Source organism: Mustelus asterias, chromosome 9 (genome assembly GCF_964213995.1).
Source record: "Mustelus asterias chromosome 9, sMusAst1.hap1.1, whole genome shotgun sequence".
NCBI classification, from domain to species: Eukaryota; Metazoa; Chordata; class Chondrichthyes; order Carcharhiniformes; family Triakidae; genus Mustelus; species Mustelus asterias.
This window is the reverse complement of record NC_135809.1, coordinates 36,829,570-36,855,577: the sequence shown is the minus strand read 5'-3', so window position 1 is coordinate 36,855,577 and position 26,008 is coordinate 36,829,570. Positions and strand designations below refer to the sequence as shown.

The following is a 26,008-nucleotide window of genomic DNA, read 5'->3' as shown; positions in this document are numbered from 1 at the left end:
TTCGGCAGTCCTTCAGGGTCAAGGATGACTTCCAGGGAGGTGGGCTCTGCGGTGGCTGAATAGTCCAATCCTGGGGCTGCAGACTCTGCTACAGGTTTGGCATGCGGTGTTTGATGAGGTGGGTGGGACGCTCTGGATTCTGCGCTCTCTTTCCGCTTGAGCTCCGCGTGCTCCACCTGGTGGCGCTCAAGGTGATTGGCGCCTTCGCAGATGCTTCTTCTCCAGTTCATGCGTTCTAAAGCAGGCGATTTCCATGTGTTGGTGGGGATGTTGCATTTATTTAGGGAGGCTTTCAGAGTGTCCTTGTAGTGTTTCTTCTGTGCTCCTAGTGATCGTTTACCATTGCGGAGCTCGGAGTAGATCATTTGTTGTGTCGGGCATGTGAATAATGTGGTCTGCCCATTGCAGCTGGTCGAGTGTGACCAGTGCCTCAATACTGGGAATACTGGAAGAGGATGCTCATGTTGGTACGCCTATCCTGCCAGTGGATTTGCAAAAGGCAACATTGGTGAGATCTCTCCAGGGATTTGAGGTGTTTGCTGTACATTGCCCATGTTTCTGATGCATACAGGAGTTACATAGCATACATAACAATTACAAATGCCAAAAAGCACTGGGGTTCCTTTTAGGTGAGTAGATCTGTAAATTAATGAAATTACAGTATGTCAAACTTGTCTAGAATACTGCCGATGCTGGGAAGACTGCTTCGTGCCTCCATATTATAATAGGGATAGACGTAATGGAGAAAGAGCAGCAAGGGGTTAGAAGGTTGGTATCAGAGCTAAGAGATTATGACTGTGAGACAAGATTGGACAAATTAAGGCGTATCCCTTCAGGAAAGAGAAGACTTAGATGTAATTAAAGGAAGACTGTATAAATGCACTGGTTAGAGTAGATGTGGAAAGAATGTCTCCACTTGTGCAAGAATCCAAGGCGAGGGGCCATGGACACATTCCAAACACTGACTTTCACCAGATTCCAAACCCGCGACCCCTACCACATTCCAAACCCGCGGCCCCTACCACATTCCAAACCCGCGAACCCTACCACATTCCAAACCCGTGACCCCTACCACATTCCAAACCCGTGACCCCTACCACATTCCAAACCCGCGAACCCTACCACATTCCAAACCCGTGACCTCTATCACATTCCAAACCCGCGACCTGTACCACATTACAAATCCATGACCTTTACCACATTCCAATCCCGTGACCCCTACCACATTCCAAACCCGTGACCCCTACCGCATTCCAAACCCATGACCTCTACCACATTCCAAACCCGTGACCTCTACCACATTCCAATCCCGTGACCCCTACCACATTCCAAACCCGCGTCCCCTACCACATTCCAAACCCGTGACCTCTACCACATTCCAAACCCGCCACCTGAACCACATTCTAATCCCGTAACCCCTACCACATTCCAAACCCGCGACCCCAACCACATTCCAAACCCGCGACCCCTACCACATTCCAAACCTGTGACCTCTACCACATTCCAAACGCGTGACCTCTACCACATTCCAAACCCGTGACCCCTACCACATTCCAAACCCGCGAACCCTACCACATTCCAAACCCGCCACCTGAACCACATTACAAACCCATGACCTTTACCACATTCCAATCCCGTGACCCCTACCACATTCCAAACCCGCGACCCCTACCACATTCCAAACCCGTGACCTCTACCACATTCCAAACGCGTGACCTCTACCACATTCCAAACCCGTGACCCCTACCACATTCCAAACCCGCGAACCCAACCACATTCCAAACCCGTGACCTCTATCACATTCCAAACCCGCGACCTGTACCACATTCCAAACCCGTGACCTCTACCACATTCCAAATCCGTGACCCCTACCACATTCCAAACCTGCGACCCCTACCACATTCCAAACCCGTGACCCCTACCACATTCCAAACCCGTGACCTCTACCACATTCCAAACCCGGGACCTCTACCACATTCCAAACCCGTGACCTCTACCACATTCCAAACCCGTGACCTCTACCACATTCCAAACCCGCGACCTCTATCACATTCCGAACCTGCGACCCATACCACATTCAAAACCCATGCTTCCAAAGCTTCCAACTGTTCACCCTATCTACACCACATGGTGCTATTGTTCAAGAAGTCAGCTCACCACCACCTTCTCAAGGACAATTAGGCTTGGGCAATAGATGGTGACCTAAAAAGAGACATCCACATCCCGTGAATGAATGAGAACGCTTTTACTCAGAGTGGTGAGTATATGGAACTTTCTATTGCAAAGGTGGTTAAGGCAGATAGCTCAGATGTGTTCAGGAGGAAACTCGACAAGTACATGAGAGAAAATTTAATAGAAAGACATTAGGAAAGGCTGAGATAATTGAGATGGAATGGAAGAGACTTGTGTTGAGTACAAACACTGACACTGACTAGTTGGACCTGTTATACAGCTTTAATTGATACACCTTGCAAGCATTCTAGTTTAATGAGACAAACAAGGACAGTAATTCAATTCGTTATTTATTTAACACGTCTAGAATCAACTCAAACATAAACAGTTGCAACTCATTAACTCTTTACTGAACTTTAACTCTAACTGAACATCAACTTTCAACTGAACTTTAACTCTTAAACTGCACTTTAACTGAACATCAACTTTAACTAAACATCAACTTTAACTATTTAACTGAAAATACATACTACCGAGTTCAGGAAAACCTTGGCCAAGAAATATCCTCGATATTGAATCTATCTTCTCCTCCCCTGGAGCACCCTTCAGGGTATAGGTCTTGTTGCGATTGTTGGTCTCTTCGCGTTGGCGCTGCCAAACAAAGGACTCACATGTCTCTTTATCTACAATTCTCCACTCACTTCCGGAAGATTCTCTGTCATCCAGCCAATTGTGTAACCAGAAATCACATGGCTCGAACATCCAGTGAAATTACTTTTGAACGATGCCATTACGCTTAGTTCATTCGACATGTACCATACATAGCAGCCATATAAAGCAAAGTCACATTGTCTCAGTTAATGTAAACAACTTCTCTTATCTGGGAAGCTTCAGATCACAGCTCCCAGACCAAGCCTTTTTATGACCTGCATCTGGTTTTAATCTATAAATTGACCAAAATTTCCAGCATGCTTAACTCTCAGCCTGAATAGCCATTGTAAAGCCACTATTGCCATTATTGTTGTTAACTTATTGTTGTAGCCGTTCTTTCTATGTCCGCAGACCAAATTACCTGTTTTCATGCCGGATATTCAGTGTATTTCTCTGCAACCAATGTCCTTAGAAATTCTTTTATATAGAGCTTATGTATTATATTAAGGTCATTTCAAAATAAAGAAGTGTCCCATTAGCCTTTTTTATTACTTTGTGTGCCTCAGGACAATCATTCCTCTCCTTGGATGAACAATAGTCTCACTGCTCTCCTGTAGCTTTGAGTTTTCTTTCAAGGCAACCCCAATTATGTGATAGACAGAAGAGCTTGTTTGGTTGTGAAAACAGTGACATATTCCCTTGAAAATAAAATGGGTGATTGTTAAAAGCATTGCAATCATTCAAGAAATCTGATGAAGCTAAAATGTTGTATGATGAACGTTCCCCAGATATACCTACATTCTCTTACCAGGATGAATTCAACAGCTTCCCCTCTCTGACAGACTTTCTTGTACATCTGTCTATGATATCTAATAACTCCTCGTCCTGTGGTCTTGGAGTTTTTAGTGATATTGATGCCCCCCTCCTCCCCAGTTGCCCTTCTTTAGCACCAGTTATGCAGCATTATTTAACTGTTGGTACAAGAGAAAATGGCATTACAGATCTGAGAATATCATGGTCCTGCCCACATATGAGGCCGTGTTTGCCATGATGATCGAAACTGAAGTTATCTGGTCTCATCATTTGAAGTGACCACGAGGATTACCAGAAGCCCTTGTGGTAGGCAAAGCATGTTGAACAAGTTGTCTTGAGTAAAGTCAAGGCGCATCTATTACACCAATCATGGGAGACTTTAATCTTTATAGAAACTGGACAAACCAAATTTGCAGTAGTTGCATGGAGGGCATGTTCATGGAGTGCATTCAGGATAATTTTCTTAGATCAGTATTTTGGGGTGCCCATGAAGGAACGTTATTTTAGATGTAACATTGTGCAATAAAACAGAATAACCTTGTTGTAAAGTTTGAAATGTATTTATTAGTGTCACAAGTAGGCTCACATTAACACTGCAATTAAATTACTGTGAAAATCCCTTAGTTGCCACACTCTGGTCGGTGCCTGTTCGGATAGAGGGAGAATTTAGCATGGCCAATGCACCTAACAAGCAGATATTTTGGACTGTGGGAGGAAACCGGAGCACCTGGACGAAACCCACACAAACACGGGGAGAATGTCCAAACTCCACACAGGCAGCGACCCAAGCCAGGAATCGAACCTGGGTCCCTGGTACTATGATACAGCAGTGCTAACCACTGTGCCACAGTGCCACTCACAAAGGGCTGTCTGGTGACGAGTGACCATAGTAAGACATGGGGCGAATTTTACCATGCTGCTTGCCACAGGAATTGGAGCGGGCAAGGGGCCGACCATGGAATGGTCCGCTGATCTAGGGTGGGATTTTCCAGATTCGGGGTGAGCGAGGACGGAAAATCCCATCCATAATGTTATTTTTAAAGAGTGTCTTACAGAGGGGCAGAGCAGTAGAGAGGCTAGGGAAGGAATTCCAGAGCTTAGGGCCTTGTCAGCTGATAGCACTGTCACCACTAGTGGAGCATTGAAAAGGAGATTACAGTCATTTCAAAAACACAGTAATTAAAATATCTTGTGCAAGAGCCTCCCCACTGACTCATTGGCAGGTCTCAGGGCCCCTGCTAATTGTTGGAATCCTCAGAATTCTGCTTTTTCTGCTATTCTTGATATCCTCCTTTAACCAGCTCTTGAAGTTGAAGTGCAGCACCATCACTTTTAATGATAACAAGTCAAAATGGAGGGTGGTTTTTTGGCCTCTAGGCAGCTCTGTAGGGATCTGGAAGGAGGATGCAGGAAGTTAGAAGTGGTTTATTTGTGACGATAAGGACAACACTGCCATAAAGCCACCCCTAGGAGAATTCCGGCCGATGGATTTGGATACAAGATTTTTCAACAGTGGTATTTTAATTGGATTTAATAACTGGAGTTAATTTTAAGGTTGGGTTTAGCTCCACTATGAGTGAGTGCTGAAAATTAAAGTGAAAATAGGATGGGAAAACATCCCTACCCATCACTTGGAATTGGATCATTAACATTCAACTGTTTGGAATCATATGCCCGACTCCTGCTTGTGTCCCATCCTCCCCCTTCCACCCCCTCTTCCAATGGAATAAGCGAGCTGTGCGTACAATTAAATATTTAAATATAAAACAATAGTCCTTTCAATCATTGCCTGAATGCCAGCTGTCGTGATGATGAGGAGCCTTGTAGGAGGAACAGTAAAACACGGCCAACGTGTTTGCTTTTAATTTTCAAGCCAACTCAACATGCACCGGCTCCAAATATTAGTAAGGCAACTCAAACTAAGTCCACCTCGATTTCACATGATAATTTTAATCTGTTATTTTTCTCTTCTCATCCCTTCCTACGCCCTAACAAGGTGTGGATGATGGAGCGGACATCCCGCGTGTGATGGTTGTTGGTATTTATGAACGAATTCAACAGAAAGAATTGAAATCCAATGAAGATCATGTGACATATGTGACCAAGGTAGAAAAATCAATCGTGGGGATGAAAGCAGTAAGTTCACGGAATTTTGTTGACTATTTGTGTCTCAGTTCTAACTGGAGGATTAATAGCCTGCGTTAAAGCACAGCTGTTCTGGAACTTTCTTTCTGTTCGTCCTCTTAATAGATATCTTGCTGCGGTATATGATCTGTGGTAACAATTATCTGGGTAATGGCTTTTCTCAAATTCCCCACTATGTGGCCGGCTGAGAATTTTCCCTTTAACCTTTAAGATGAAATGCCTGACTCCTGTGTGCTAATCCTCCCAACAGTCTGGCTGAGAGCTGAAGAAACATATCTCGCTGAAGAAAAAGAGTTTGTGGGAGATTTTTGCCTTTGTGCGACAGTGTAAGATTGGTGAGGGTGAATTGGCATCTTCCCCAGTGTTAACTTCCATTGAAATCAATTCACCATTTCCTACTTTATACGATCGTCAGTATCAAAATCTATCACTAGGGAGTGAGAGGTGGCACTGGGACATAAACTCAGTGACTGCTAAATACGGCCCCTTCTTAGTGCAATAATTTAATTTGATTTGATTTATTATTGTCACATGTATTGGTATACATGTTTTGTTTCTTGCGCGCTATACAGACAAAGCATACCATACATACGGAAGGAAAAGAGAGAGTGCAGAACGTAGTGTTACAGCCATAGCTAGGATCAACTTAATGCGAGGTAGGTCCATTCAAAAGTCTGACAGTAGCAGGGAAGAAGCTGTTCTTGAGTCGGTTGGTACGTGTCCTCGGACTTTTGTATCTCTTTCCCGATAGAAAATGGTGGAAGAGAGAATGTCCGGTGTGCGAGGGGTCCTTAATTATGCTGGCTGCTTTGCCGAGGCAGCCGGATGTGTAGACAGAGTCAGTGGGTGGGAGGCTGGTTTGAGTGATGGACTGAGCTTCATTCACGATCCTTTGTAGTTTATTGCGGTCTTGGACAGAGCAGGAGCCATACCAAGCTGTGAGACAACCAGAAAGAATGCTTTCTATGGTGCATCTGTAAAAGTTGATGAGGATCGTAGCAGACATGCCAAATTTCCTTAGTCTCCTGAGAGAGTAAAGGCGTTGATGGGCTTTCTGAACGATAGCATCAGCGTGGAGGGACCAGGACAGGTTGTTTGTGATCTGGATACCTAAAAACTTGAAACTCTCGACCATTTCTACTTCGTCCCCATTGATGTAGACAGGGGCATGTTCTCCTTTATGCTTCCTGAAGTCAATGACAATCTCCTTCATTTTGTTGACATTGAGGGAGAGATTATTGTCATTGCACCAGTTCACCAGATTCTCTCTCTTTCCTGTACTTGCAAATATATAACGGAAATAATTTCACTGCATTCAAACGCTAACTAATACCCACTCTACATTCCCTTAGTGCCTAACTTGTTTATGCTGTTGCCTGTTCAAGTACTCCTACACACTGCTATCCCAGTGGTTGGCTGCAGCACAGCTGCTGATCTTTACTGGGGAGACTCCAGACGGCCTTGGAGTTTAAATTATCCTTTAAGCAATTTTGCAAACTGCACTCTGAAATTCAGTGTACTACGAGGCAATATGCCTTCTCTCAACATATTTCATTTCCTGATCCTTCATAAAACAACTTCTTGCTCAGGGTATGATTAGCATTTCTCATGTCTATAGTGAATTTTGCCGTTAAATTTACTTTTCCCGTCAGAATGGCTGTTGAACAACTTGTCAGCTCATTCTCACCATTTCCCATACATCCATTCAGCAGCAAACCTGCTGCAAAGATCAGACATGCCAACCAATAGGCATTCTGAGGGTGGCAGATCAATCAGATTTTGTGGCAGATTACCCATTGGAAATCCTATTCACTTTCGTGTACCTTAGTCGACAACAAAGATTTTCATTTGTACACCGCCTGCAATGCAACCAAGGATTTCACAGGAGTGTTATCAAGTGAAATGTAACACCGAGTCACATGTATTAGGGCAGATTCAAAAGTTTGATCAAAGACGTATGTTTGAAGGAGTGTCTTAAAGGAAAAAAGAAAGGTAAAGAATCATCATAGAATCATAGACTCATAGAATCCCTGCAGTGCAGAAGCAGGCCATTTGGCTCATCGAGTCTGCACCGACAACCATCTCACCCAGGCCCTATCCCTGTAATCCCATGCATTTAACCTGCTAATCCCCCTGACACTTAAGGGTCAATTTATCATGGCCAATCCACCTAATCTGCACATCTTTGGACTGTGGGAGGAAACCGGAGTACCCGGAGGAAACTCACGCAGACACGGGGGAGAACGTACAAACATTTACAGAGGGAACTTTGTGGAGTTTCAGGTAGTCCAGAAAAGGGGGAACAGGGAACAAACCATAAAAGACCAGTGTGATTCTAGGTTTTATACATAGACATTGAATATTAAAAGAAAGAAAGCTGACTGTCTCTATAAGTTACTGACTGGAATACTGGATGCAATGTTCATCATCCCTTGAAGAGAAGGTTATTCGAACCATGCAGGCAGTTTTTAAAAAAGTTTATTTATTAGTGTCACAAGTAGACTTACATTAACACTGCAATGAAGTTAGTGTGAAAATACCCTAGTCGCCACACTCCAGGGCCTAGAACATAGAACAGTACAGCACAGAACAGGCCCTTCGGCCCACGATGTTGTGCCGAGCTTTATCTGAGCCTGTTCGGGTATACTAAGGAAGAATTTAGCATAGCCAATGCATCCAACCAGCACATCTTTGGAGTGTGAGAGAAAACCGGAACATCCGGTTGGACGGCACGGTAGCACAGTGGTTAGCACTGCTGCTTCACAGCTCCAGGGTCCCGGGTTCGATTCCCGGCTCGGGTCACTGTCTGTGTGGAGTTTGCACATTCTCCTCTTGTCTGCGTGGGTTTCCTCCGGGTGCTCCGGTTTCCTCCCACAGTCCAAAGATGTGCGGGTTAGGTTGATTGGCCAGGTTAAAAATTGTCCCTGGGATGCGTAGTTAGAGGGATTAGCCGGTAAATATGTGGGGGTAGGGCCTGGGTGGGATTGTGGTCGGTGCAGACTCGATGGGCCGAATGGCCTCCTCCTGCACTGTAGGGTTTCTATGATTTCTATGATCCGGAGGAAACCCACACAGACACTGGGAGAACGTGCAGACTCCACACAGACAGTGACCCAAGCTGGGAATTGAACCTGGGTCCCTGGTGCTGTGAGGCAGCAGTGTTAACCACTATGCCACCAGTGAAGATTCACTAGACTGATATCAGAAATTCAGGGTTACAGATATAAAGAAAGAGCCATAAAAGTGATGGCATGAAAATTCCACAGGAGCTTTTCCAATTTTGTGCTGTGACTTTAGTGGGGAATGGCGGAACCCTTGGAGCAATAGCAATGGTGGTCTGGCTGGGATTGTTGTCGCTGCAGGCTCAAAGGGTTGAATGGCCTCCTTCTGCACTGTAGGGAGTCTATGAAGTCCTTCAGCTTACAATGCTCAAGGGTCTGCTGATCTCTCCCAAGGAGTTACAGTAGAAAGCTGAGAGAATCCTCATGGAATTTCAGTGCCAGGGTCTTTTTCATTGGAAGAGAGAAAGTCAAGAAAGGTGCCAACTAAGGTTTGTCAAGAGAAGAAGAACAATAAAAAATTATCTCCAATGATTGGTAAATTGCTAACAGCGACGATTAGCACCGGAAGAATAAAATGGGGAGTTACAGGGAATATTTTTACACTAGGAATTTACAAGACCATGGAATATTTTACTACAAATGGTTAAAGAAGCAGGAACAAGAATAAGGGAGAAAGAAGATGGTTATTTTCACATGGATCACAGAAGGAGGTCATCTGGCTCATTGTGTCTGCACCAGCTCTCTAAAAGAACGATCCAATTGGTCATATAACCCTGCTCTTTTCCCATAGCCCACAAATCTTGTCCTTTTGAAGTAGTGATCCAATTTCCTTTTGAAAGTTGCTGTTGAACCTGCTTCCACCATTCATTCGGGTGATACAATCCAGATGATCATGACTGTGTAAAAATATTTCTCCCCTCTGCACCCTTGCTGTTTTTACCAATTAGTTTAAATCAATGTCCTGTGATTGTCGAGCTTTCTGTCAGTGGAAACAGTTTCTTCTCTTCTGTGCCATCAAAACACCTCATAATTTTGAAAACTTTTATTAAATCTCCCCTCAACCTTCTCTGTTCTAATGAGAACAACCCCATGTTCTCTAGTCTCTCTGCATACCAAAAACCCCCAGTCCCTATTGTCATCCTAATAAATCTCCTCTGCATCCTCTCCAGGGTCCTTTTTCCTGCTCAGTTGTAATTTCTCTGACCATTTCTATGATTCCCCGATGACTGTAAGGATTCTAAGTAAGATGAATTTAAAGCAATGTCTGTCTATATTCTAGGCCATGAGCTCACAGCCTCAAACTACCCCTATTGTTCAATTAATCAATGCTAATCTCACCTGAGAGGGTTGTAAGGCTGTTTTGGCATCAAAACACTATATATGAATAGGTTGGGGTGCTCTTTGGAAGTTGTAGTAAATGGAACTGTACTCTGCATTCACCCAACTGGTCTAGAGTGCGTGATCCTGACACTCGAGGACAGAAATGAACACGTTCCTCTGCCAATATTGAGTCATAAGAATTTACGAAAGCCCCTCGAGCCAACTCCACCATTCAGTAAGATCGTGGCTGATCTGATTGTGGTCTTAACGCCACTTCCCTGCCTAATCTTCATAATGTTTGGCTCTTTTGTAGATCAAAAATCAATAGGCCACTCTATCCAGAGTGTAATTGTATTTCTTCCTCGCACTCATGTAAGGACGAGCTCTCCACTTGTCCCAGGGCCTTGCAACATCTTCTCTGTGGTGTCCATAAAACGAAAGCGAAAACATTTTTGTCGAAGTTGGAAATTTTTTGGTGGAAGATTGAAGTGGAGAACGGAATATTATTTTCAGTATCCAACAGGGATTTATGTGATTTGAGAGACATAAATATCAAGATGCCACAAACCTTAACACAGTTTCTAATAGTTAATAATTTTGGCTCTTCCAATTCTATTCCAATATTTACAAACTTCCTATTCCAACACTAAATAGAACAGCTGAGATCATTATCCTTCCAGTGCCCGTGAATCAAATCCTGCCCATGGGATTTGACTCTGATCATTAGAGTCCAGTCTAGGCTCAAAATCCGAAAAGGATCAACCATTCAAAAAACATTTTATGACCCATGTAAAGACATCTACTACATTCTTTTTGCTTTCTAGCCAATAAATCAGTCCTTCAACTTCTATAGGCTTCAATACAACAGCCAGAAATCTAAATTTGGAAAATAAGCAACACTTGACCTTGTACATTGATAAAATATTGAAAGTGCTTTGTATAATGAATTCTTTTCAATGTGGTGATCTTATTGTGTTGGCAAATAGCAGATATAACTGGTAAAGCAATTGAGCCTTCAGTGTTGTTAATGTTCTAATAGGCAAAGTTACAGTTTGAATTTTACACTCAATAGTGTTTGCAATATTGCAAAGATGTAAGGTGTTTAATGAGAAATATATTTACATCTGAATCCAAATAAATGGTTTATATCTTGTGGTTGAATCAGGATTATATTTGGATTAAGTATATTAAGAGTTTGAATTCATAGAGCATCTGTCATATCCTTCATCTCCCAACTTAATCCACAAGCAACGAACTATATTTTAATCTAATCATTGTTGTAGCAGAATGTGGTGACCAATTTGCACATGGCAAGGACCACTTCCCTTCTTTGAATAATACCATGTGATATTTTACCTCCATCTGACAGGACACTCATTCCTCTCAGGATCCCCATAGAGACTGATAACATTTAAGAAGAAATTTGAACTTGCAGTGAATGATTGAAACGGTCATGCAACAAGTGTTTAAGTTTTAAGACTTCTACTGTAACAAAAACTAAAAGCAACATTGACTAAGTGCTATTTCAGTGGGCAACTTCGATTCTAAATGACAAGAGGATCTCCCATTTAACTTTTACACTGTCCCTTATATGGACATTTCATTCCCCTGGAACCAGTCCAAAGTGATTCTCAGCTCCATTTTCCTTTCTCAGTTGGATAATGTCTATTCCTTAAAACTGTCTTTGAACTTCCCTTCCTCTAGTCAAAGCTAAATTAATTCTTAATGGGACTGGGGTTCTGGGGACTGACCCATTTGGCTGCTGCTGGTTAAATCACTGTTGTGGTCCTACCATTTGACCATGCTGCCTCAGGACCCACATTTGGCTATATTGATGGGACCCACAGCGCTTTTTATTCATTCATGGGACATGGGTGTCGCTGGCTGGCCAGAATCTATTGCCCATCCCTAGTTGCCCTTGGCGGGCAGTTGAGAGTCAACCACATTGCTGTGGCTCTGGAGTCACAAGTAGGCCAGACCAGGTAAAGATGGCAGATTTCCTTCCCTAAAGGACATTAAAGAACCAGATGGGTTTTTCTGACAATCAATAATGGTCTCATGGTCATCAGTAGATTCTTAATTCCAGATTTTTAAAATTTAATTCAAATTCCACCATCTGCCATGGCCGGATTTGAACCCGGGGCTCCAGAGCATTAGCTGAGTTTTCTGGATTCTATTTTCTAGTGATAATACCACTAGGCCATCGCCTCCCCATGCCTGGTGAGTTCAAGCCTCCTTTACTGATTGGTTCTTGCCCAGGCAGTCAGTTGCTAATTTCTAACGTAATGTGAGATTATGCTCCTCCCAGCCTCCAGAATTAACTGATTGTTTGGTGGTTTTCTCAGGCCCTCTCTGTCCCCCACCGGCGGTTGGTTTGTTGTAGCCGGCTCTTTGAAGTCATGGACGTCAACAAAATGCAGAAGCAGGCAGCTCATCAGCGAGAAGTCTTTCTGTTTAATGACCTTGTTGTGGTAAGAAGCTCTCTAATAGTGTATAGCAATGAATGTTAATAACTACACTCCTGAATAAACAAACATTGCAGACATGAATATGCTCCAGCTAGTCATTACATTTTGACAATGTATTGTTGCTGTAAATATTGATTGAAGCCTAATGAGATTGCTGTAACCATTTGTAATAAGTCTTCGGAGGCAGAAGTCCCTTCACCAAAGTCCCTTTATTTACAATTCCAATAACAGTACACAGTGCTAGCAGTCTACCTTTGGGAATGCCAGAGGAACTGACACTCCCAGTTAAATACAAGGAAAAGACTCCTGATTGGCCCATCAATTGACTCCTTAATCAGGGAGTTCATATTCCAATAGGCCTGATTGAAGTCATTACACCATTGCATGAAAAAGCACCATTATATTCCCTCCTTTTCTTGGATTGGCTGCATTTCTGCTCATGCCAGAACCTTTGTCCAAAGAACGGTACTTTATATGTGAGCTTAGACCTAGAAGTTATCAGACAGCACTCAAAAATGAGAAACTAGGTCTGATTTTCTTTTGATGCCTCATGTTTATTCCAGGCTGAAGCAGGTGTCATCAGCACCATTAGTCAATCAGCCAAGCATGTCTGAATCAAGTAGGTGACCGTTGTGCTGGGCATCATTTAGCTTCCAACGCAAGACCTCAAAACATACATGAACAAGAAGGGTTTTCACTCGCTGAATATGCAACTGGCAGGTGATTACATGCAAGGCATCCTGCGTCATGCAGGTCTGTGCCAGCCATCCCTGCCAGTTGCCATGATAATTTCATTCTCTGCCAGTCCTTAATATGTCCTCTTAATTGGATCATAGACTGACTGCCTGGGAACAGGACTCTTTCCTGCACACATGGCTCTAGACTCATGTCAGGGAGTCAAGTTCAGGTGCTGAATTGAGATACATTCAAAGCCATGCCTCCTGATGAAACACACCATCAACACCCTGAAACAAACTTAGGGAGATGTTGGAATCCAGACCCTGAATGGCAGTTGTTTGAGCTTCCAGTGAAGTAGTGTGAGCTGTTGATAGAGGCTCCATAACTCAAGACCAGGCTGCAGTTGCATGTAGCTGACAACGTAACCCACCATTTGACTGCATCATCACAATGATGATCCCACATGAATTGGAAATGTTCTCTTCTACAGTGTTCAACATGTATGTGGAAGCTATCCAGCAGGGAATGAAAATACCAAGTAATTGTTAATACATACTTATCAATCTGCTTTCAAAGGCTGGGTTCTGGATTCTATCACAGTTAAGGGTATGAGGCCCATCCTCTGGTGAGCTGTGTCCTCTTCTGTTCGTGTCCCCTGTTATTGCACCTGTTTACCTGCAGTGAATTACCCAATGTAACTCACTCATTACAGTACGTGGTATGGAATTGCTTGCTCCCTTTGGGATGTCTGCTTAGACATGACTCAATTTATAGTGCTATGCTCTATTACTTGCAGATACTTAAACTGTGTGCAAAAAAGAAAAGTTCTGCTACATACACGTTTTACAAGTCTGTTGGCCTTCTGGGAATGCAAATTCATCTGTTTGAGACTGAGTGTAAGTGTTCCTGAATTTTTCACACTTTACTTCTTGTCAGATTGCAATTCCCAGTCTTTGAGAACGTAATCAATGGATTAAGATTGGAGTAACAGATGCTCATGTTTACCCTTCCCTCAATTTTAAAATCTGGAAATAATTTTGACTTTCACTGACAGTGTTAAACAGGCGATATCAGATCAGCGGCCTTTGTTTACCCCTCCAGAATGTGAATGAAAACAACAGCAACTTTTCTTTACATAGAGTTTTTAATGTAATAAAATGCTCCAAGTCGTTTCATAGGTAAGTTATAAGACAAATTTGAGAGAACAGTACAATGGTTGGCCAATCTTTTTCTTTTATTCTTTCAAGGGATGTCTGCCTTGGTGGTGCCGACATCACAAACTAACATCCATATTCTGCCACCGTTTATATGGTTAGCACCAGCTAAACCAGGCACAGCCTCCTGAAACTTTTGGTGAGAGGCTGAAATGGTAAAATCACGACAGCCGAGAAATCGGGTGTGATCCTGATTTCTTGGTTCTTGTACGATTTTACCGGCTCGCTCTGCCTATTGATGGGCGGGGCAAGCTGGTAAAATCCCAGCCACAATGTTTGGCCTCAATTGCTTTCTGTGGGAGTGAATTCCACAGGCTTACCACTCTCTAGGTGAAGAAATCTCTCCTCATGTCAGTCCTACAAAATTTACCCCGTATCCCGAGGCAATGACCCCTGGTTCTGGACTTCCCCAACATTGGGAGCATCCTACCTGCATCTACCCTGTCTATTCCTGTTAGAATTTTATAGGTTTCTATGAGATCCTCCCTCATTCTACTGAGCTCCAGTGAATATAACCCTAACCGACTTAATCTCTTCTCATACATCAGTCCCGCCATCCCAGGGATCAGTCTGGTAAACCTTCTCTATACCCCCTCTATAGCAAGAACATGCTTAATTAATGAGGTTGGGGCTGGGAGGTGTGGCGTGCTTTCCTGGTGGCCTCTGCAGTGGGAATCACCTGTCCTATCCCCGCCACAGGACTTAGTCCCAGATGGGAAAATTCCAGCTGCAGCCTGGAATTTCTGGCTGCCTCTCCAAAGTTTCCATTCCTGGTCTTTGTCTCAATTTTGCCATTGTACAATTCAGGAATGTAAAGAATATGGGGCCTCTAACCTGCAGGGCCCATTGCAGCAGTGGGCTGCCTTGAATATACCTTACTTCTGGCCACTAGGCAAAGCTGGTGTGCATGGGGCTTAGAGACCATCATCAAAAAAATTTTAAAGTAGAATATTTAGGACAAGCTGGGGCTTTGAGGTGCAGAGGTCCACCTTCCTTCTGATCTCTCTCAGATCTCAATCTTCCCCCTCCTACTGATCACCCCCCACCTTCCTGAATGCTTCATTTCCCCCACTCTCATTCCCCACCCAGGGTCAACCTGCCACAATACAGTACTCCAAAATTGAAATCTTCTTCACCGTTAAGATGCCTGGATACGTCTAGCAGACACCAGCAGCTCATGATGGGGCCTGACGTCCAAATTTGGGTGTGCCTCAGGGGCAGCACAGTGGTTAGCATTGCTGCCTCACAGCGCCAGGGTTGCAGGTTCAATTCCAGCCTCGGATGACTGTGTGGAGTTTGCACGTTCTCCCCGTGTCTGCGTAGGTTTCCTCCCATAGTCCAAAGATGTGCGGGTTAGGTTGATTGGCCATGGTAAACTGCCCCTTAGTGTCCCAAGATATATAGATTAACCGGGTAAATATGTGGGGTTATGGGGTGAATCTATGTAAGAGTCGGTGCAGACATAATTTGTCTCTTTCTGCACTGTCGGGATTCTATGATTTTATCTGTTCCTCTGCAAGGATGTGATGTGAACAAATTTAATGAGTAGTAAGTGTAAACTTAAAACCCAAACAGAATTATCTTCGCAATTCCTGGCACATTTATCTCCTACACTCTAATCACCATCACCTGAAAGTTAAACTTCATCTCAACCTCACTAATTATAAAAATGTATTTTCCTCGACTTCCTCTTTAGCCCTTGTTAATTTTACAATCTGTTGTGTGAGTCAAGATTAATTGTTTCTGATGCTGTCATTTGTCCTCCCAACTTGGAAGATGTAATGAGCAAACTAAAAAAAAAAAGGTTTTACATTTACCTGTGTTAATAGCTGCAATTTTTCTCTGTTAGTTTATCCTCACGGGATCACCCTGGTATCATCTGTTTCTGGCTCTGAGAAGAAGCAAGCACTGAGTTTCTGTGCCCAGAGTTCAGAGGAGCTTCAGAAGTTTGTGGAAGAGCTGAAGGAGTCAATAGCAGAGGTGACCGAGATGGAGCAAATTCGAATTGATTGTGAGTAGCCCGTCTTTTCTGTGTGATTATTGCTGCTGCAAGTGCAACTATCTGTCAGCTGGGTGCAATTGGTTAAAGCCCTTTGTTCCCTCCCAAGTATCTAGTGATTTTAGTTATTGATTTTGGCGACTCCCAATTTTGTTCCTGTAGGTTTACATTGCAGGAGGAAACTGGAGAGAGACAGTGAAGTCCAGTTCCTTCAAATGTTCATATATTTTTGTGATCACATTTTTATACTGCGCGTTGAAAAATGGGCATTTTAAAAATAATTGCAATACTTGAAATAGCTTCATAAAATCACCATAGATTCATTTGATTGCAGACAGAAAGCAAAGTTGCTTGAAATAGAGGCAGCTGACATCTTTTCGGCATTTAACAGTATCTCGGGGCCTTGGTAAATCTTCCATCACATTGATTAAGGATGGCCATTTTTACTACATGTCACCTGCTGCTGTTACTTTCACGGTTGTTCATCTGGGTTGTTCATCTTAGGTGCGGGTGCCATGTGGGGTGGGCAGGAAGAGGGCAATATCTTGGAAAATTATTCAACCTGGGAAACAAAAATGATAATAAGTACACTATGCACCACAGCACTCCTTTCAAAGCAGCACTGCATGCATTGACATTAGAATACCATCAGAATAGTCCTTGCAAAACCATATCATTGTGAAGCCATTAATTCACAAAACATTTTCCACAAATGCAGTACTGTTTGACAACATTGCACTGGTACATTGTTTTAAAGCATATTGGAATGTTTAATATTGAAATATTTTCTACTGATGTGTAATAAATGGAATATAGGGTGGCATATAGACCCCTCACAGTGTCAGGGACCCGGGTTCGATTCTGGCCTAAGGTTACTGTCTGTGTGAAATTTGCACATTCTCCCTGTGTCTGCATGGGTTTCCTCGGGGTGCTCCAGTTTCCTCTCATAGTTCGAAGATATGCAGGTTAGGTGAATTGGCCTTGCCCCTTAGTGTCCCAAAATGTGTAGATTAGGGGGATTAGTGGGGCAAATATATGGGGCTATGGCAATAGGGCCTCGGTTTGATGATCTGTGCAGATCCGATGGGCTGAATGGCCTCCTTCTCCACTATAGGGATTCTATGGTTCTATATCAGTCGGAGGTCACGAGTTTCTCTCTTGGTAAAACTGAACCTAAAGCGAGCTGGACAAAATGTGATATGTATTTCCTCTATAAATCCACGAACAGGAATAGGCCATTCTGTCCATCAAACCTGTTCTGCCAGATCAACTAGTTCATGTTTGATCTATATCTTAACCCCATTTACCCAAGTTGATTCTGTAAACCTTGCCAATCTATGCCTAACAAAAATCTAACAAACTCAGTTATTGAATCTTTGATTGGCCCCCCCAGTCTCGAGAGCTTTTTATGGGAGAGTTCCAGACATCGACTATCCTAAGAAGTGCTTGCTGACATCACCCCTGAAAACCGGAGCCCTAAGTTTAAGGGCAAACCACCTGTTTCTAGATTCCCCACCAGACAAAATAGTTGCAGTTTATCTACTATATTAACTCCTTTAATTAAATGAATTAGATCACCCCTTGATCTTAATTACTCAAGGGAAAACAAGCCCAGTCAATGTAGCATGTCTTGATAATGTAACCCTTTTAGCCCTGGTGTTAATCAAGTTAAATCGTTTTCCTTCTAAGACCAGGACATTCTTTGAGGGAAAGTGCCCGGAACTGAATTCAGAATTCTAAATGGGGTCCAAACTGCAGGGCTCTATGTATCTGTTGCTTAACTTCTTGCTCTTTCTTTTCCTGTCCTCTTGAGATAAAGGCCAACATTGCACTAGTTTTTTTCTTTTTTTAAAAATACCTTTTCCTTATCTTTGAGTGTTTCTGTGTTTGGGGCCCTAAATTTCACTGCTCGATATAGCTCCTAGCTTCTCACCCTTTAGAAAATGCTCTGATCTATCGGTTTTAGGTCTAAAGCGGATGACCTCATGTTTCCCCACATTGGGTGGCATGGTGGCACAATGGTTAGCATTACTGCCTCACAGCGCTAGGGACTCAGGTTCGGTTCCCGGCTTGGGTCACTGTCTGTGTGGAGTCTGCACGTTCTCCACATGTCTGCGTGGGTTTCTTCTGGGTGCTCTGGTTTTCACTCACAGTCCGAAAGATGTGCTGGTTAGGTGCATTGGCCATGCTAAATTCTCTCTTAGTGTACCTGAACAGATGGCACCTAGGGGATTTTCACAGTAACTTTATTGCAGTGTTAATGTAAGCCTACTTGTGACAATAATAAATAAGCTTCTGAACTTCATCTCCCACAGATTTCCCCAATTACTTAATTATTGCTGTTCTTATACAACTTTCTGCTCTCGTTTACACTATTTGGAATACTGTAATACAGCATTTGGAATACTGCGTCCAGTTCTGGTCGCCACACTACCAGAAGGACGTGGAGGCTTTGGAGAGAGTACAGAGGAGGTTTACCAGGATGTTGCCTGGTATGGAGGGGCTTGGTTATGAGGAGAGATTGGGGAAACTGGGGTTGTTCTCCTTGGAAAGACGGAGGATGAGGGGAGACTTAATAGAGGTGTATAAAATTATGAAAGGCATAGATAGGGTGAACGGTGGGAAGCTTTTCCCCGGGTCGGTGGTGACGTTCACGAGGGGTCATAGGTTCAAGGTGAAGGGGGGGAGGTTTAACACAGATATCAGAAGGACATATTTTACACAGAGGGTCGTGGGGGCCTGGAATGTGTTGCCGGGCAAGGTGGTGGAGGCGGACACACTGGGAACGTTTAAGACTTATCTAGACAGCTATATGAACGGAGTGGGAATGGAGGGATACAAAAGAGTGGTCTAGTTTGGACTAGGGAGCGGCGCGGGCTAATTGTTCTTTGTTTCTCTTTTCAAGGCTTCATTCTATGATCATCTTGCTGGTGCCAGTACAGAGCAAGACTGCGGATAGTTGGGAACCTGTCTCGGGGGCAGGGAATTCAGATGGTGTTCGTAAAGCAGAAGTGGAAATGAATAGGGTTGGGAAGCATTTTCTGATCAGGGCCAGTGTGATCTCCTGGACTCGTTTCGATCGCCTCAGGGGGTCGGAGAGGAATTTCCCAGATTTTCTTTTCCCCATATTGGCCCTGGGGTTTTCACTCTGGGTTTTCGCCTCTCCCTGGAGATCACATGGTCTGGAATGGGGGGGTGGGGGTGAGTTAATAGGTTGTGATGAACAAAGCATCGTAGCTGTGAGGGACAGCTCGGTGGATAGGATATTAGGATGTAGATAGGCTGGAAAATTGGGCGGGGATCCTGGATTCAGGATTCAATCCTGGACCGGGGAGCGGCGCGGGCTTGGAGGGCCGAAGGGCCTGTTCCTGTGCTGTATTGTTCTTTGTTCTTTGTATTAACTATGCCACCTAACCAGGTGTCATCAGGAAATATGAATTTATAATTATTCCTACATCTAGTGAAAAGCCAAGGACAAATCCCTTGGAGACATCAATAGTTGCATGTTGCTCAATGGAGTACAAAACCATTGTCCCCGACATCTTAACCAATTCTCTATACATGTCAGTCGATTACCTCGAATTCCATGTGCTCTCATTTTTGTTAGAAGTCTTTGATGTGGAACTTAATCACATGCCTGCTAATATATTTAGACACTCCCTTATCGAACATGTTCAAATTGATATTCACTTTCCCATAAGTTGAAACATCTGTGTTGTTTTGCACAGTCTTATGGTGGTTACATAGCATTGTTATCTCAAGTCAGACGATAAATAAATCGAACATTGCCTTCTTTGAATTCTACAACAGTAATTTTTGTCGACAATTCCAACAGTCTGACCTTAAACATCATAAACATGAGGAGATAAGTATATATCAGTGAAGCAAAGGCATTTAGCCCTTTCTCATAAATGAAATCAGTATTGCAACTTATAGGTCGGAATTCTTTGGCCGTTTATGCCCTGCCACTGCTGCCAGCGAGAACAGAAAATTTGACGCTCAGCCAAATTTCCGTTCACTGCAGCGGGTCCCAGCTGAAGGCGAGGTGGCAGAATCCGGCCCGTAGTCTTTATGTTGTATTCTGTTAGTGCAAAATCTGATGCCAGCAAGTAAATATTCAGAGTTATTTTAAAACCAAAAAGTGAGATTTTTGAGGAACGTACTAACATGGTGGATAGGTCTATACACGCTTCCAAAAAGCATTTGGAAAGAGATTACTCGAAAATGAAAACATATGGCACTGTAAGTAACCTTATGACATGGGGAGGAAGAGAGAGCAAATTTGGAGCACTTTTGCAGCTTGGTGAGGTGTGACAAGGGAGGATCCCCAGTACTGGGGCCTCAGATTTTCAGTAAATTTACACATAGTTATAGTGCAGATGGAGTTTAATGAGGGGTTTAGCACTTTGGATCTGAGAAAGACAAGTCAGAATGTTTTTTCTCAATGGTAAAATAAGAGCTGTGAAGGAGCAAAGGGGTTTCAGTGTGTATGTGTACCGTCACTGAAAGCCAGTGCACAAGTACAAAAACTAATCAACAAAGCTAAAGGAATGTTAACCTTCATCTCAAGGCAGTTGAGTTATGGGCACCAAACCTCCGGAAAGATATATTGACATTGGAGGAGATACAGTGCAAATTTATTATCAGAATGTTACTAGAGCTTAAAAAGTTAAATTATGAGGACATGTTGCATCAACTTGCATTTCCTGGCCGGAATGTTCCGACCATTTATGCCCCGTTGTCGCTGCAAGCGAGGACAGAGAATCTGGTGCTCCCAAATCCTGCTGGCTGGAAAATTTATGTTTAGTTAGTTGAGGGATGGTCTACTTTAGCTGTCTAAAATAATAGGGCAGGTAGCGAGAAACGATTTCCTGTGGTGGGTCATTTAGAAGTAGCAGACACTATCTTAAAATTATGGCTTTGCTATTTACAAGTCAAATGAGGAAGTGCACACTATGGATTAATGGGAATCCAGAACATGCCCTTCAGAGTTTGTGGATGCTGAGCCAATTGATATTGTCAAGAGTGAGATTGGTAAACGTTTGTTTCTGTTGGGATTTGCAAAGGATATGGAGCAAAGACGGGTAAGTGGAGTTGAGATGCAGCTCAATCAGGATCAAACAGAATTACAGAACAGACATGAGGGGTTGAACGACCTAATCCTGTCCCTATGAGATAGAATTGATTCACGCCTGTACCAAAATGAGTGAACTTCATTCTAAATAATTGAGACTTAACACATCTGCTTGTGTGACTATTGTTTCATAAGTTCATATGACATAGGAGCAGAATTAGGCCATTCGGCCCATCAAGTCTGCTCCACCATTCGATCATGGCTGATATGCTCCTCATCCCCATTTTCCTGCCTTCTCCCCATAACCCTTCAACCCATTACCAATTAAAAATCTGTCTAACTACTCTTTAAATTTACTCACTGTCCCAGCATCCACTGCACTTTGGGGTAGTGAATTCCACAGATTCATAACCCTTCGAGTAGTTTCAGAAGCTTTCTCAGTGATAAAAATAAAATTACAGATGTGTTTCTTTTAATTACTCTCTAAAGAGGACCATTCCAGAGTGTAGAAGCAATTTTAATTCTCCTCACTTGTCCCGGGGAGATTATTTTTTTAATTTCCCTCTGAATGTTAGTCACTCCCATCTTGAACATTGACAAGATTGTTTTGATGTGAGGCCTGTTTCTTAAACCACTGTTTTCTGGCAAAGTTTTGATGTCTTCATAAAGTATATTTGGAATCTTCTACTGTTTACAGCATCAGTGAATCACAAACTGTGCTGTTGACATTGGACACATTTTCAGCTGTGAGTCAGCAATGTGCTCGAGGTGTCATCTCATGTCTAAAAACAGCAAGCTGCCTCTGTTGCATATTCATGGTGAAACTTGTCTAAAGTTTAGTATCTCGAATTGTTTGTTCAAGTGTGTGCAGCTTCTCTAGATTTAACAGTTCAAACGATTTCCCTCCAGAAGTCGTGCCAGCCTTGTACTGATATATTCCAACATTTCAATCCCTTTTGCCAGTTGTGAAAATACCTGGAAGGGCTCATACAATATGTTGCTGGGGAGGCAGGGGAGCTTGGCAAAAATTAAAATGAGGGAGTCAGTGAATTTGCTGACCTCTGTTTGTCTTTATATTCAAACTGTAATGCCACGAAAAGTATGAGCCGTACATGAACAAATTAAAGAGTAAAACTGAGGATATCTATTGAAATATTCAAGTAGGAAGTAGATAGATTTTTTGACGCTAAAGGCATCAATGGGTATGGGGAGAATGCTGCAGTATGGTGTTGAGATAGAAAGTCAGCCATGATCATATTGAATGGCGGAGCAGGCACAAGAGGCTGAATGACTTTTGCCTGCTCCTGTTTTCTATGTTTCAATGAAAAGCATTAGCCGCCATATGTGGCTCTGTGGCACCACGGATGCTGGTGCAGCAGAAGCCCAAAGTTTGTAAGATGGTGGTGGTACTGCACCCAGCCTGCAGATCACGCCGTGATTGAAAGATGCTAGTACTAACGTGTACAATGTATGCCAGAAACATGCAGAATAGGCAGATCGGGGCAGCACGGTGGCATAGTGGTTAACACTCACAGTCACACTCACTGCCTCACAGCACTTGGGACCCGGGTTCGATTCCCGGTTTGGGTCACTGTGTGGAGTTTGCACATTCTTCCTGTGTCTGCGTGGGTTTCCTCCGGGTGCTCCAGTTTCCTCCCACAGTCTGAAAGATGTGCTGGTTAGGTGCATTGGCCATTCTAAATTCTCCTTCAGTGTACCCGAACAGATGTCGGAGTGTGGCGACTAGGGGATTTTCATAGTGACTTCATTGCAGTGTTAATGTAAGCCTACTTGTGACACTAGTAAATAAATTTAAAACTTTAAACTTTAGATCATGAAATCAAACTGGGTCTAATGCCAATTTGACTCACAACTGACTATTTTGGACCTCATAGGTCCTATCTTAAACACCCCAGCTAAACACTCTAGCTAAACATATGTTTTGCTGCATGAGGGATAACCCACCACGCCTCATTGCCTGTTCCTCACTAACATTATTTAGAAGGATCATACAGAATGGAATCAAAGGAGATAACAAATTTATGGCTCAGAAGGTGGCCGTTTTGCCAAATCCCATTTCGCCAGTCTTGGTTCATAGCTTTGTGGCACTTCATATGCAGCTGAGTAAACAAGCTCCTGCAACAGCAGTTAGCAGGAGCAGAAGTATGAAAAAGTCCTGTTTCCAATATTTAGACCAACGTTGGGCACTAAATTGTCCATTTGTGAAGGCAGAATGCATGAAGAAAGGGAACCTCACAAAGGCACATCAAAAGAATGTAAACAGAGAAAACACTGGCTGGCGGGAACAGCAAATAATTGTTGAACAGGATGAGTGAGGTTGATGAAGGATCGGTTGAGACAGATATAATCAGAGGCACAAGGCTGTCCAGTGTAAGTTCACAGGGCATTATAGTCTAAGTAACATTGAATGGAGTTGTGGTAAACATGGAAGTCAACATGGCTGATCAGTTAGCATGATTCCTGAATCGCTATACCGGGAAAAGTTGTGTCAACATCAACTTGGCAAAGTTCTGGAAGCAAGTGTATCAGGTTCCAGTCCCATACAAGGAGCTATGTGCAAATTGCCCATCATTGTTGTGAAGAGTGAAAATCCAGTCTTGTTAGGAGGAAGAAATCAGTTAGCACTCAAGTTAAATTGGAACAAGTTTTTTAGTCTAGAAGCAAAATTTGCAATCTAAGAGATGTGATCACCAAGGTTTTAAAAATTATTTCATGGGACATGGGCATTGCTGGCTCAGGCCTGTATACTCTTTGGTGTTTATTGAAACTAACAAGCTGATTCAAGGGTATAAAGCTAGTGGAGGGGTTCAGAGGTACGTGAGACCAGTTTACTGCCGGCTTCATCCAGTATCCCTCTAAATGAGAAAGAAGAACTGATTGAGACTGAGGACATTATCTCTAAAGTAGAAAAAGGTAATTGGGCTACTCCCAAAGTAGTGGTAGCAAAGTCAGATTGTAGCATATGAATATATGCTGACTATAAGGTAACACTGCAAATCAGGTACTGGAATCTAATCCACCTGATACCTTCAAAAAATCTGGCTTCTTGTCAACATTGTGAACAAATCCTTCGTGTTTGGCAAAGTTAGATCTGACAAATGCCCATCTACAACTTGAGTTAGATGTCTCACAACACCAGGTTAAAGTTCAACAGGTTTATTTGGAATCATGAGTTTTCGGAGCGCTGCTTTTTCATCATTCACTCACCTGATGAAGGAGCAGCGCTCCGAAAGCTCGTGATCCCAAATAAACCTGTTGGACTTTAATCTGATGTTGTGAGACTTCTTACTGTGCCCACCCCAGTCCAACACCAGCATCTCCACATCATGGCTACAACTTGAGTTAGATGATCAGTCTATGTCATACTTGACTATTAACACACGCATGGGTCAGTTTTGGTTTCGTAGGCTGCCATTTGGTACTGCTTCAACCCCTGGAATTTTCTCAGGGGCGAATGAATCAAATCTTGTAAGTAATTCAGCAAATAGTTTGTGATTTTATATACTTATTTCAGTTCCAAACAGGCAGACCCACGATAACAGGCTGAAAAAATATTTGGAAAAGGTTGGAATTCAGGCAAAGGCACACAAATGTGAAATGTTTGAAAGCTCTTCAGAGTATTTGGGTCACACGACAGAATCAAGCAATAAGAAATGTCCCACATCCTCACAAAATCACTGAGCTCTGATTGTTTTCAGGACCTCGTGAATTATTACAGTAAATTCATACTAAATTTGGCAACCATAGAATCCTTACAGTGCAGAAGGAGGCCATTTGGTCCATCGAGTCTGCACTGACTCTCCAAAAGGGGATCTCACACAGGCCCAACCCACCGCTCTATCCCTGTAACCCTGCACATTTACCATGGCTAATCCACCTAACCCACACATCTTTGCACACTAAGGAACAATTTAGCATGGCCCAATCCACCTAACCTGCACATCTTTGGACTGTGGGAGGAAACCAGAGCATACAGAGGAAACCCACGCAGGCACAGGTAGAACGTGCAAACTTTACACACTCATCCAAGGCTGGAAATGAATCCGGGTTCTTGGCGCTGTGAGGCAGCAGTGTTAACCATTGTGCCACCGTTGCATCTGTTGAGGAAGGGTGTTCCGTGGAATTTGACAAAGGAGTGTAACAAAGCATTCAAGTTGTGTAAAAGTAAATTGGAAGATGGTACGATGTTTGGTACATTCTGATGTGTCCAAAAAGATTCAGCGAGCATGCGATGCCTCTCCATATGGAGCAGGCTCTGTGATCTCTCATGAGTTGGATATTGGTGAGGAGAGACTGATTGCATTTGCCTCATGCACTCTCAGTGCCAGTCAGCAAAATTATGCCCAGATAGGATGTGAAGTATTGACTTTGATTTTTAGAATAAGAAGATT

General features: G+C 43.1%; 1 protein-coding gene across 1 annotated transcript in view; it reads left to right on the top strand.

The window, feature by feature from the left end:
* iqsec3a (IQ motif and Sec7 domain ArfGEF 3a) overlaps positions 1-26,008 on the top strand; it is a 237,961-nt gene that overhangs the window by 152,759 nt on the left and 59,194 nt on the right. The window contains exons 7-10 of the mRNA XM_078220002.1: positions 5,633-5,772; positions 12,509-12,634; positions 14,106-14,205; positions 16,373-16,534. Of these exons, the coding sequence (XP_078076128.1) occupies positions 5,633-5,772; positions 12,509-12,634; positions 14,106-14,205; positions 16,373-16,534 (528 nt within the window). The remainder of the gene's footprint in view (positions 1-5,632; positions 5,773-12,508; positions 12,635-14,105; positions 14,206-16,372; positions 16,535-26,008) is intronic.